Consider the following 11,975-nt stretch of genomic DNA (forward strand, 5'->3'; position numbering starts at 1 on the left):
AACAATAACGATTAGAGAGATTTATCCTTTTAGGATATGCTACTACATCTATTAATGTCCTGGGTACAGTAAGGAAAACTGTATTTGGACATGGGAAAAGTTTGCACGGAAAAGGCAGGGCACAAAAAGGATCAGAAGTAGTCAATTTTTGGCAGAAAGGTCTAAGGCACACCCCTGGTGATTCCTTCATGTTGTAAAGGGTTCTTCTATAGATCACTGTGAGCCTCTGGTAGGGGTTGCACAGCTTTCACAAACATCTGTAATTCATCTATCTGGACAGTTACACGTAAAAACAAGTTAAATTTGGATTTAAATTTCTTTATGGCCCTGGTAACAAGGAGTTTAATTTGTTCTGGTTTATGTCTATATGACACACAGTCACGGGTGGGTTTGGCTGAGGTAGTGACGGCTGTCCGGGGTGTTGGATTCCAGAATGGGAAGTTGATCTCGACCATGATTAGCGTGTCCCTGCTGGCTGGGCAAGTCACTGCCTAGCTATTGGCTTTCACTCATGAACTGTTAGAATTTGGGCTTAGAGTATTGCAGCTAAGGTGCATCTGAAATCTCATCGCTAAAAACACACTCAACTTCAAGGAAACTGTTTCTTTTTTCGTTCAGCAATAATTTGGGATTCCTGGTATGGTAAAGACGTTGATAGCCTGGAGTGAACCCAGCAATGGGCCCAGCAAAAATAGTTACAGAGCTGGAGTCTACAACTACCTGAAGAGAGGTTGTAGTGGAGTGGGAGTCGGCCTCTTCTCCCGGGCAACTAGTGATAGGACAAGAGGACATAGCCTCAAGCTTCGCCAGGGGAGATTCAGGTTAGACATTAGGAAGCATTTCTTCTCAGAAAGGGTCATTAGACATTGGAAGGGGCTGCCCAGGGAGGTGGGGGAGTCACCATCTCTGGATGTGTTTAAGAAAAGACTGGACATGGCACTTAGTGCCATGGTGTAGTTGACGTGGTGGTGTCAAGGTAATGGTTGGACTCGATGATCCCAGAGGTCTCTTCCAACCTGATTGATTCTGTGATTCTGTGGGTGAATAAAGTATCAAAAGAATGAAAAGCAACAGGGAGAACAGAAACAGCGCAAGGAAACAGATGACAGAAGAATGTGTAAGAAGGCAAGAAGCTCTGGGCAGGCACTGCAGATGCTCTTTACCTACTGCAAGAATCATCCTTCAAAATTTTTAATATACTGACAACCAAGCAAGGAGACATAAAAACTAGCTTTATGCATGCTGGAGAGGAAGGAGATTCTAAAGTTTACCAAGCCTTATTTCCAGTCCACCCAAGACAGCAACGTAGTAGAGAAATAGAGAGAAACAAAATGATTCTGTGAGTTACCTGCAAAATGGGGTGGTCATTTCTCCCCACTGAATTCTAAGAAGGGAGAAAAGACTATGAAGTCTAGGGTAGATATGAAAAAAAAATGTTTATGGACATTAATCAAAATACTACAGGTAGTCCTGATACCAGCTGCACCAAAACTGTCCTGCTGCTTTCTAGCAAAGGATGGGTGAATAAAGCATCAAAAGAATGAATGGCAACAGTGGATTACAAGTTTTTCTGTTTCGTATTAAAACATTCAACATTAAAATTGCCATTGTACCTGTCTATGCATATACTCAGAGTGGTTGTTTAATGTAGTATTTGAGAATGCACTAAAGTATATTGCAGAAGTAATTTAATCTCCATGATACTTTTTGAAATATAATTTGATTTAAAAGGAGGTAAGAAGAAAATAGTTACCTCACAGGACAGGATCTTCTGAGCACTATCTGCATACACAACAGCTCAGAAATAAATCCAGAGGAATCTTTTATCAAAGTCTGTATACCAGTCATCTTCTTTTGGACATCTACATCTAACAAGTAGAAATGTTTAAATTAATAGATAAGTTATCAAAAACTTTTGCTCCTTTTCCAAAATATTTCTAAATATGAAAACTGTAATTTATCTGTGCCTGTGCTTTAAAAGTAGATGTTTCAGGGCAAAATAAGCAGATATTTATGAATGTGTTTGCCATGAGCCTTACACATACCCAGCATGCACAACAGATGCTCAAGTCAGTACGCATGCAGTGCTCTTTCCATACAGTGAAATCTAAGTAGGCACGGATGCGAGAAGGTAGGAGGTAGGGGAGCGGCTGTGCCTTTGTTAGTACTGCTCAGAGAGCAGCTACACAGCCCTAAAGCCCCACCTAAAGCCCAGTCATTGCTTTCAATGTAAAGCTCCATTAATGTACAAATTTCTACTAGCCATGTACTGCTGACCGGAGTGGCACAATATTAATATCCAAGAATATCCGAAAAGACAAAAAGTTTAAGAATATTAATATGTCAAACCTCAAAACACTCTTGTGAAAACTGAGGCAGAATGACTTACAGTTTGATCAAACTGTGAAAAATAAAAATCTAACTCAAGAAACACCGGAGCCACACACCACTCTTGTCTGAGGTCCATCACTTCCAAGATGCCAGAAATGCTTCACTCACCATCTAGGCAGTTTCTCCAGTACCAGTTGAATCTTTCACAAGGGAAAAACTGATGGAAAATTCTTCCGCAGCTGAAGGTATTTTTCTGAGGGTATTTTCATCTGTACGTTTGTTGCTTCACAACTGCAAAAAAAATACTCAAACATCTGAGATGCAACATGAGCTACAGACTGGCTGAGTCAGAATCAGCCTCCTAATGAGGACTCTGGCACTGAGTATGAACGCTGAAACCTCCAGCCACGACTCTATTAACACTGGTGGTGATGAACTGAAGTCTGGGGCACGGGCCTTGACAATTCTGCCAAAGGCTGGCAGAAAAAGAGGAGGGACTGTGAACTGCAAGCCAGTTTGTACATTAGTCCCATGTTCAAGGTGTGGCCAGGTCATCAAGGTTGTAGGCAGGCCATCGAGGTTGTGGGTAGGCATCTGGGCATCCCTGAGCCTCAGCTATCTGTGAAAGGTCTCCGTACCAAGGCACTTTCCTGACATGCAGTTGTCTCGGTTTGGAAGTGAGCATCATGCTCTTTTCCTAAGATAAGCTGCTGTACTGAGGTTCACATAGTCTTTAAAGACGAGAGATGAAATTTACCCATACTGTACGATTAAAATGCATCCAAAACCTGAAGCTTAGAGTAACTTTACTCTCCCAAAAGAGGAATGAAAATTTAGCTATAGATTTAAGAATCACAACTGTCTTTACAAACACATGGATCCAAAATGAAGCAGAAGAAATCAGAATCTTCTAGTTTCTCTTCAAGCCCTTTCCCACTCATCTAACCAATATGCTGACTATCTGTAGCAGAGGGTGATTCTCCCTAATTTTACATCAACATCATTTTACTTAAGTTTTTCTTCACATCAGCAAAGCACCATGTAGACCTATGGCACTAAATTATCCTAATAATATTGTCCAAACTGTTTTTTAAAAAAAAACAACTGATTTTTTACCTCTCCTTCTAAATTTCATTTTAGCACTCAGCTCTATTCTAAGGTTAGATTCCTTTCTAAGTTACATTGAGACTGTAAGCGGGAAAACTAAATAAGGTATTTAGACATAATAAGCTTGAGCATAAGAATTAGAAGAGCATGTCCAACTTCTATAAGCAGACAGAAATTAGTCCAAAGGGAAAACCCTAACACAGGGTACTCCAGACACTGAAATTAGAAGAGTACGTGCCTCCAGGAACTTTACCCACACACCTGGGTAGTGGCAGGAACACCCCAAATTTCTGCAAAGCTACTCGTGTCTGAGGTATCAAACCCCTCACATATGTAAACATACTGAGGATGGTAGTTTTGTCTGGTCCCCAGGCTGCCCCTACCCTCTGAGAGCTCCTGTTGCACGGAGGTGAGTTCACTTTATGTTTATAAGGAGTGGCATAAGGTAATTTTCCCCTTAACTCTATTAATAGCCATAAAGCTATTAGTGTAGTAACAGTAGTAACAGCCATGAGCCTGTGAACTCCTTTTATAAGGAATTACTCCTTGCTACTAACTCTTTTATCTACTGATAAAAAGAATTGCACTAATTGACAACTTTTTTTTGTAAACTGCCTTTAGTGTGGTTCCTTTGCGTCTTTCCTCGCCATCCTCCCTCTCCTTCTCCGGCAGGGCGGCACCCGGGCGGGCTCCCCGACGGCACGTCGTCCCGCCGGGCTTTCACTCCGGCCCCACGCGGTCCCGGCTCCGGTGGGGCAGCCGAGCCGGCACTGGCCCTTTGCGGCGGGAGCGTCCCGCAGGGGGAGGCCGCGGGAGGGGGCGGGCACGGGTGGGGCGGGGAGTTCCGCGGCCCGGCCTCTCCCCGCGCCGCCGGCCGAAGCCGTAACGGCGGCTGGTCCCGGCGGCGCAGGGGGCTGGCCAGGCGCGGAGCGGGACCCTGCCGAGGGCCGCTGCTAGCGATGCTTCCCCCGCGCCCGGGGGCCCGGCGCGGCCGGGGGGCAGCCTCCGCCGCGGTGCCCTGCGGGTGCCCGGCGCGGCGCGGCGGCTGCGTGGCGCGGGGGGTCGGTACCCGCCGCTGAGCAGCTCCGCGGAGGCGTGGAGCGAGGGGGCGATGTCCTCGCTGGTGAAGGAGGACCTGGCGAAGAGGCTGTTCCGCCCGCGGCGGCAGCGGCTGCACGAGTTCATCGAGGTGGAGGGCGCGGGCGCCGAGCGCTGCTACCTGTGCGCCGCAGGTACCGGGGCAGCCCGCCGGGCCGCAGTGCGGGCGGCTGGGTCGGCGCCCGGGCGTGCACCCGTGGGTGGGCGAGGGGAGGTGGGTGCCCAAAGGTGGCAGCGCCGGGGCGAGGGTGGGTGCGTTGGGGTGCGAGGGTGCGCGTACCGCGGGTTGCGAGGGTGCGGGGCCGGGACCGGGGCCGGGGCCGGTGGCCGGTGGCCGGTGGCGGGGCGGGAGCGGGGATCGCTTTCACAGCACTGGAAGATACTCAGAAAAACTCTCATCCGTAAGTGGGTAGGTTGAAGTGAATGCTTTTTCCAGCCTGTTTCCTTTTCAGGTTCAAAATACATATAACAGGTAGAAATAATCTATGTACTTGAGACATAGATTGAGTTAACATCCAATATGGGATGATGTCAACCATATTCTGTGACCATTATCTTTGTAAATATCTAAAGTCTTTATAATATTTAAGTTGTTTTACAGATTACTGGAAATACTGAGCCAGCCATGTTCCCTGCGCTCACATAATTTTAGTAGAACAGGTTTTGTATTTTCAAAACTGTAAAAATAGTTTTAAGAAATGGATTCCTGAACATCATAGAGCTTCTAAATGTACAGAAATACCAACCTGATTCATAGTTTATAAAGCTATCTGGTAGAAGTATGTTTAGTTGCATGTGGTCGATCTAAACGGTTCACTGTTATGAAACATCCAAAGGGGAGAAATAACATGATGCAGCTTTAAAATTTTTACTAAAAATTTCTTTTAAAGTAGAGGAGAACAAAGTCATTAAGCAATCGTCTAATCAGATTAACAGATTGAATGGTCTCTGAAGACATAGAGGAAAATTATGTAGAGTATTAAGAGTGGGGATCTCTCCAGTATACAGCATTAAACTCTCCTAATATATTCAGGCATAGTCAAGTAAGTGGTGAGTAGAGTGGAAATCTGATTCTGAAAGATGGGTTGGATCTGGCTGCCAGCAGCTACTGTAACCTGCTGTGATTCTACAGGAGCAAAACACATTATCTAAACTCTTATCCCTGCAATGCAACCTCAGTAATATTCCTGTTGTTTTCAAATCACCAGTAACAAAAAAGAAAATCAGCCAAACTATAAGTAGGCACAAACTTTAGAAGGCTATGCCTTTTGAAATCTATATTACAAACAAAATCTTGGTGTGGGATAACTGAGCAATCTTATTTTTGTGCCATATGCCCAACATTATTTCCCTTTTCACAATAAGCAAGTCCCAGTTCCTGTGTGAAGGCAAATAGTATCTTTTCACTAATGCATTATAAACCCTGGAAGAACATAAAGCTGAAATGCAACCACATTCAGGGATTTTCACAACCCGGTATTGATATGCCTGAGAAGAATGGTAGGGATAACATTGTATTATCCAACAGAGACTCTGAAAAAGATGCTCAGTCCATGGAAGACCTTAAGAAATACTTTGTGCTTTATGAAGGCATTGCCATAGCTGTGCCCTCCCCAAGAAAAGCCTTTAGAGTTTAATGGAATGAAATGGTAGATCTGTGCTCATGTTCTATATAAAAAATTAAATTTTCTTTAACTTTGTCAGCAAGAGTGCAAAGAACAAGCAATATCTAAATATAGGAAAAGAAAGATTTGTTTAAAAAAAAATTTTTAGTTCAAAATAGTCCACCCAACCTTCACCACTGGGCAGGACATGCTCCTGGTTTCTTGTTCTTAACAACATCTGTTCTGTGTTCTTACGCCATATGATTTCTGTTCCTGCATGAGGGGTAGAGACGTGGCAGCGTGTGGGACCTGGGGGCCACCAGAACATACCCTTGTATGTCTGACAGGACTGAGTTTGGTTCGTTTTGTTTTAACTCTTGGGGGAGACAACATATTCCCTCACAAGCAAGCAAGCAAACAAAATGGGAGAAACTGAAAGTATGAAGAGAACTTTCTAAGATTAGCCTATTAGATTTGCTTACAAATGAAAACCATTGTAACTTCTCCGTAGAAGATAATACAGTGGTGGTCCTTTGGTTACAAATCATGGAGCAACCATGACTGACAGGACCAGAAAAAAAAGCAACAGTGATTTGTATTTTCCAGCAGGCTGTTTGAGAAGCTGTCGGCTGAGAGAAATTATAATCAATTTATATATTTTCCACTATTTTTCTTAGTAATGGAAAGACAGCATATCTCCAACATATATCCCTTTTTTGCCTTTATTTTAATAACCATTTTCTTATAAACAGGTGAGAAGTAAGAGATGTTTTAACAGGAATAAGATGAAATTAGTCAAGTTTCACAATGGGTTTTCAAAACTTCAGGCAGCATTTAAAAATGAAAGAATTTTGCTCCTGCATCTGTAGCCTCATGCTATGATGTCCAAATGCTCCTGCCAGACACAGGTGACATCTTGCCGTTGCCTTAGGCTACAGGATGGCTTGGGGAAGTGGCCTGCCCTGCAGCCATCAGGCTGGATGGGCAGGAGATTGTTCAGGCTCCGGTGCTTTTCACACTCATTATTGTGTGTTACAGAAATACAGCCTCCTACACAGCACTCAATGCAATCAATTAATAATGGTTGTTACTGTAAAGAGTGTCTTCCTGCTCTTTTTACTCTCATTTCCTGCCTAAGTTGGAAAATAGTAATTTCCACAAAGATAGCACTGGGCAACTTGAAGCTTTAAGAAAAATTTTCATTGTTATTTTGTTAAGTGGGCTACTTACCTATTTTATAGGGAAATAAGAGTTTTCCTTTAAGAAAGTAATCCACTGCTAGTGGATTCAGATGAAAGGCTTTTGCACAGACAAGGTTCTCTTTTCACAGGACGGGTAAGGTAAATCCTAAATCTACTAAGAGCTGACAGGTTTTATAGACTGACAACATGGTACTATTCCTACTACCTGGGCAAAATAAAACTATTAAGTCCAGTATAGCCCTATACAACCCTGCCCATCATCATTAAGTTATTATTTAAAACGTAGTTTGATTAAGTCTTTCATTATTGGAACTTTTGGGAAGTACTTGCTTGAGTATCTAAAGTATTTTTTTCTTGCAGTGACTAAAAGCAAAGAAGTAGAAATATGTATGGTTAAACACTTGCGAGCAGATCGAGAGGAGAAATATGAAATAGTTGAAAAGTGGTTTTTGAAAGATCTGGAGATGATTGATGGAAAAGAAGCAGATACTGTAAGTGTTATGTATTATTAAATACATATATTAGAGTATACTTTTCTTGTGTTGCAATTTGGGATACAAGTATTAAAATGCAATTAAAATGCATTATCTGAAAAAGAAAGTTATGTAAAAAACAAAATAAATCAAACCTCCAAGGAATTTTGGGTTTATTGCATGTGAGAGGCTCTACATCGCATTTGCACTGTTGCGGGACAGGAGGAAGGAGAGATTTTCTTGTTTGTTGTAATCTTCTTCATCTCTCCAGTTGAGATCTGAGGGAAAAGCTGGATGTTTTCTGATTTGTTCATCATAACTGGGAATAAAAGTTGTCCACCTGCAGCTCCCAGTGTAAATTGGAGTTAATCCCAGAGATTTTAATGTGTATTTGGAAACAAAAATTTCGTTAAATATTTTTATAGAGAACTGTGATCCTGTCATTTGAATGTATGAACCTGTTCTCCGTGTGACAAAGTCAATGTGTAAAATATCATGCAAGTGTATTTTTTGGTGTACCAGCTCCCAAAACTGTGCCTCTTTCACATCGCTTAATCTCACATTACTCGGATCAATTAAATGCTTGTGTATTTGTGTGTGTAAATATGAAACATCTTCGGCTACGTCTGTCTGCCCCTTACTGCTAAAAAAGTCCTAATCCCTCAGATACAACTTCAGAAGGGTAAAATGGGGCTGCAGTAGTACAATACAGAACAGCACCAAAAGTAGAATTAAATCCTATTTTACAAAAGCTAGAAGAACATGCCGAGGAGAATATCTTACTGCATGTATGAGAAGATGTTTTAACAGTTGTCAGTGCATAATAAATGTAGTCCAGGAAAAAATGACTTTTTTCCCTTTGAAAGTGCTTTCAAATGAACATAAAATAGAATTCAGATTACATTATCCTAGTGAAAGAGAAATCAAGAGCCCACAAGAAAGGTTTCAGAGCCTTGTTCCAAGGAAAATGACAAACTGTGGTTGTTCTCATTCTGTCCTGTGCACATCACCCTCAAGTCTAAAACTAGGAATCTGGGAGATGGAGGAGGTGAGCTCAGCTTCAGATATCCCTGCACCCAGTGAGCTCTTTGCAATTTAGGCCAGAGGGGGAAAAAAGCCAAAACTAATAATCCTTTACATCCCCTCTCCAAGTTATCTTGCTTATGGAGATGTTCCTGTCCCTTCCTCAGCCAAGGCAGCCAGAGGATTTCCTTATCACTTGCCTGCATGAATTTACTTTAGCTTTTTTCTGAAGTGTTGTGCTAAAATATCCTTCAGAGATGATTCAGCTTTCCACAAATGGGATGATCAAAATCTGTCTCATTTTTGGTTAAAGAAAAGCCTAAATGAACCTCAAACTCATAATTATAGGGTGATTAACACTGCAATAAATATTCGTAATAGTTATTCATATCCTTAGACTTTCACAGAGTTCAGCTGCTGCTAGGATTAATTGTGCCAAAGAGCCAGAAAGCACAGAGAATTACAATTTAGGCAGGAAGGGCAATCAATATTATTTTTCTGACAGGCATATATAGTTATAGTCCAAGGCAAGTGCTTTTCATATAGTGTGTTTTAGGCAACATGACAAATTGGTTCATTTCAAAACAAGATTGTATAACCCCAATAAAGTGCAGGGTATCACTTGGCCAAACTGAAAGTTTTACTCAGGCAAAACTCCTAATGGCAAATAATTGCAGCAAATTATGAACTGTTACTTTGTAAAGTTTTAAAAGACCCTTTAGTATGAATAGCAGAAATATGCTAAGTCCTTTAGGGTCCCTCAAACTGAGAAAAAGCCCTGAAGGGAGCTGGACAGAGAACAACAGATTGCCGCTCTAACATCTATAATGCGTGTAATAATTTAATTCTTTCTCCATTTTTTTTAGGATAATCCGTGTTTTGATATGCACTTCCACAAAGTCTACAATCTGGAAGCATATAGTTGTGCATCTAAATATACCTTTGCTCGAACGCTAAACAAACTCAATGAAATGTACCTTAAGAAGGACTTGAAGATTGTGAACTTTGATGACACCTACCTAAACGATGATTCAATCTGGTCATCCAACAATAGGGACTGCTTAGTACTTATGAGGATATGCTTCTATGCTTCCAACCTTTTATGTCTCTCCCTGTGTCCTTTGTCCTAAAGGTGCATTTTCTAACATTAAGGTGACTGGTTGACTTTCACTGACCAGCAATTCATAAATCATCTGATCAAAAAGATAGTAAGTGATATGCAGAATCTGCTTTTTAATTTTACATATAAGTAAAAAATGGAACATACTTTTTACATAAACGATTGACCATTCATTTATATATACTAGGAGGGCCTCACTCTGGCAAATACTTACAAATATAGGAGACTTTCAACATAGGACCAGTAATTCTCATGGTTAGTGGTAATTGCTTATGTAAGTAGAGTTCAGCATTTGCTCATATGTTCACGGAGGTATAAATTATCTTTCATTAATAGCTGGAAATATTTTTAAAGCATTAAGAGCATTAACAGTCAATTTATGTCCTGGAAGTAGAAAAAAGAAAGCAACCAAATGAGTTCTGTATGAGAACGATGCACATTTCCATTTTCAAATGTGTTGAAATATAGAACTCTGTTAAAAGAGATTGCACCTACATCAATACGAGAATCAAACCCTCACTCTGATGAATCGGAGTTTTACATTCAGGTACCATGGGACCAACTTTTCACCTATGCAGTTATATTATTTTTCCCTCAGATCATTTAGTACTCCCTTTGGCCTTCACATTATTTGTGGTACTGTCTTAGAAACAGAAAATAAATGTTCTTAGGCAGACTTGCTTTATTTGTCAGATCTTCCAGAACTTTTTTCTTTTGTATTGTTAACAGCTTCTTTCTTGCACTTTATATCTTACATATATGAACAGGCCCGGTTAGGGAACAGAAATTGTTTGTTTATGTCTCTTCTCTACCTCTGGACCAAGAGTTAACAAAACACTATGTAAACAGTAGTTGTTGGCTACTACAATTACTTTGTAGGCAAGTGATAGACTTTTCAAAATTCATAGAATTATGAGAGTAATTTTCACCAGTTTCTAGCTATGTGTTAGCTCATTCAGTGCACTACTTAAATGCATATTACTACCTAGAGTTATATTTAACATGGGGTGGAGTCTACTGAGTGGTTTGGAACATCTCACCCATAACAAAAAAAAAGCTTCTGGACTTGTGACAGTATTATATTACAGTAGAAACAAAGGATGAATTAAAGCTGTATTGAGCATGAGCTGAAGAGGAACAATGTTGACGATAAGAAGCACAGGGATACTGCCCAGTGTCAGTCAGCTAAGCTAGTTGGCTACTTTTCCTATAGTCAATAAAGAAATGCCAACCCAAAAGGTCATTCAGAGAAACTTCTGGTCAGAGCATCCTGCAGGAGAAAATTTGCTTTCTCTTTTGGCAGCCAAGAGACTACTGGGAGACTAGCTGTGGACTAAACAAGCTACGTACCAAAAGCTGACTGAGGTAAATAGCTCCTAGGAAATCACGAGCTGGGTAACATCCTCTCTCAGTACCTGCCATCTGTAAAATGGGATAGTCGTGCAAGGCTACTGTGACTCGTACTTCACTGTTGTCTTTAACGTGAATGCCCACCTTTGAAAACATTTGTGTAAATGTCCTTTGGATTCAAAATTGAAATAACATCACGTAAGTGAGAATATCTTTGAAAAACTGTATAAAATGTACAGCTTTCTACTTTACTTTTTAAACATCATCCTATTGCTTGTATATAGGAAAGGCCATACCTTTGATTAGCTAATCTTCAGAAGCTATATATTTATTCTAGTCATATGTTGTAAATTACATTCATTCTAACCCAAATCTTAGTAATTATGTATATCTTGACAGTTTTGAAGGCAGTTTCTGTGGGTGACACAAATCTTCAGGAATTTGTAAGGACTTAAGTCTTACATTTGCCACCTAAATACTGTTAGAGAAAAGGGCTGTGTTTATAGTAATTGTTTATGAAATGCAGTTGTTCTTTTCAGAATGTCTTTGGGATAATCTAGTGCAAGTATGCGTGTTGTAACTTCTGACCCATAGCTACAAGAAGTATTTGCCCAACATCCAGGTTCCACAAAACCTTCTTCAACAGCAAGTATAATCCAGACTACTG

At 41.0% G+C, this 11,975-nt stretch overlaps 1 protein-coding gene across 1 annotated transcript; it reads left to right on the forward strand.

Annotated features, from left to right (window-relative positions):
- Nucleotides 1-4,549: 4,549 nt before the first annotated feature.
- EXOC1L (exocyst complex component 1 like) lies at nt 4,550-9,968 on the forward strand. The gene is made up of 3 exons (XM_068404257.1): nt 4,550-4,670; nt 7,703-7,833; nt 9,705-9,968. The coding sequence occupies exons 1-3, from the start codon at nt 4,550-4,552 to the stop codon at nt 9,966-9,968; spliced, it is 516 nt and encodes a 171-aa protein (XP_068260358.1).
- Nucleotides 9,969-11,975: the final 2,007 nt, after the last annotated feature.

This window comes from Nyctibius grandis, chromosome 6 (assembly GCF_013368605.1).
Source record: "Nyctibius grandis isolate bNycGra1 chromosome 6, bNycGra1.pri, whole genome shotgun sequence".
NCBI lineage: Eukaryota > Metazoa > Chordata > Aves > Nyctibiiformes > Nyctibiidae > Nyctibius > Nyctibius grandis.

What these genes read in the sequence shown, in the direction of transcription:
- EXOC1L (XM_068404257.1), top strand. Translation starts at nt 4,550, where the DNA reads ATGTCCTCGCTGGTGAAGGAGGACCTGGCGAAGAGGCTGTTCCGCCCG. An exon ending in CTGCTACCTGTGCGCCGCAG is followed by an intron (nt 4,671 to 7,702) that starts GTACCGGGGCAG and finishes TTTTTCTTGCAG; the next exon opens with TGACTAAAAGCAAAGAAGTA. An exon ending in ATGGAAAAGAAGCAGATACT is followed by an intron (nt 7,834 to 9,704) that starts GTAAGTGTTATG and finishes CATTTTTTTTAG; the next exon opens with GATAATCCGTGTTTTGATAT.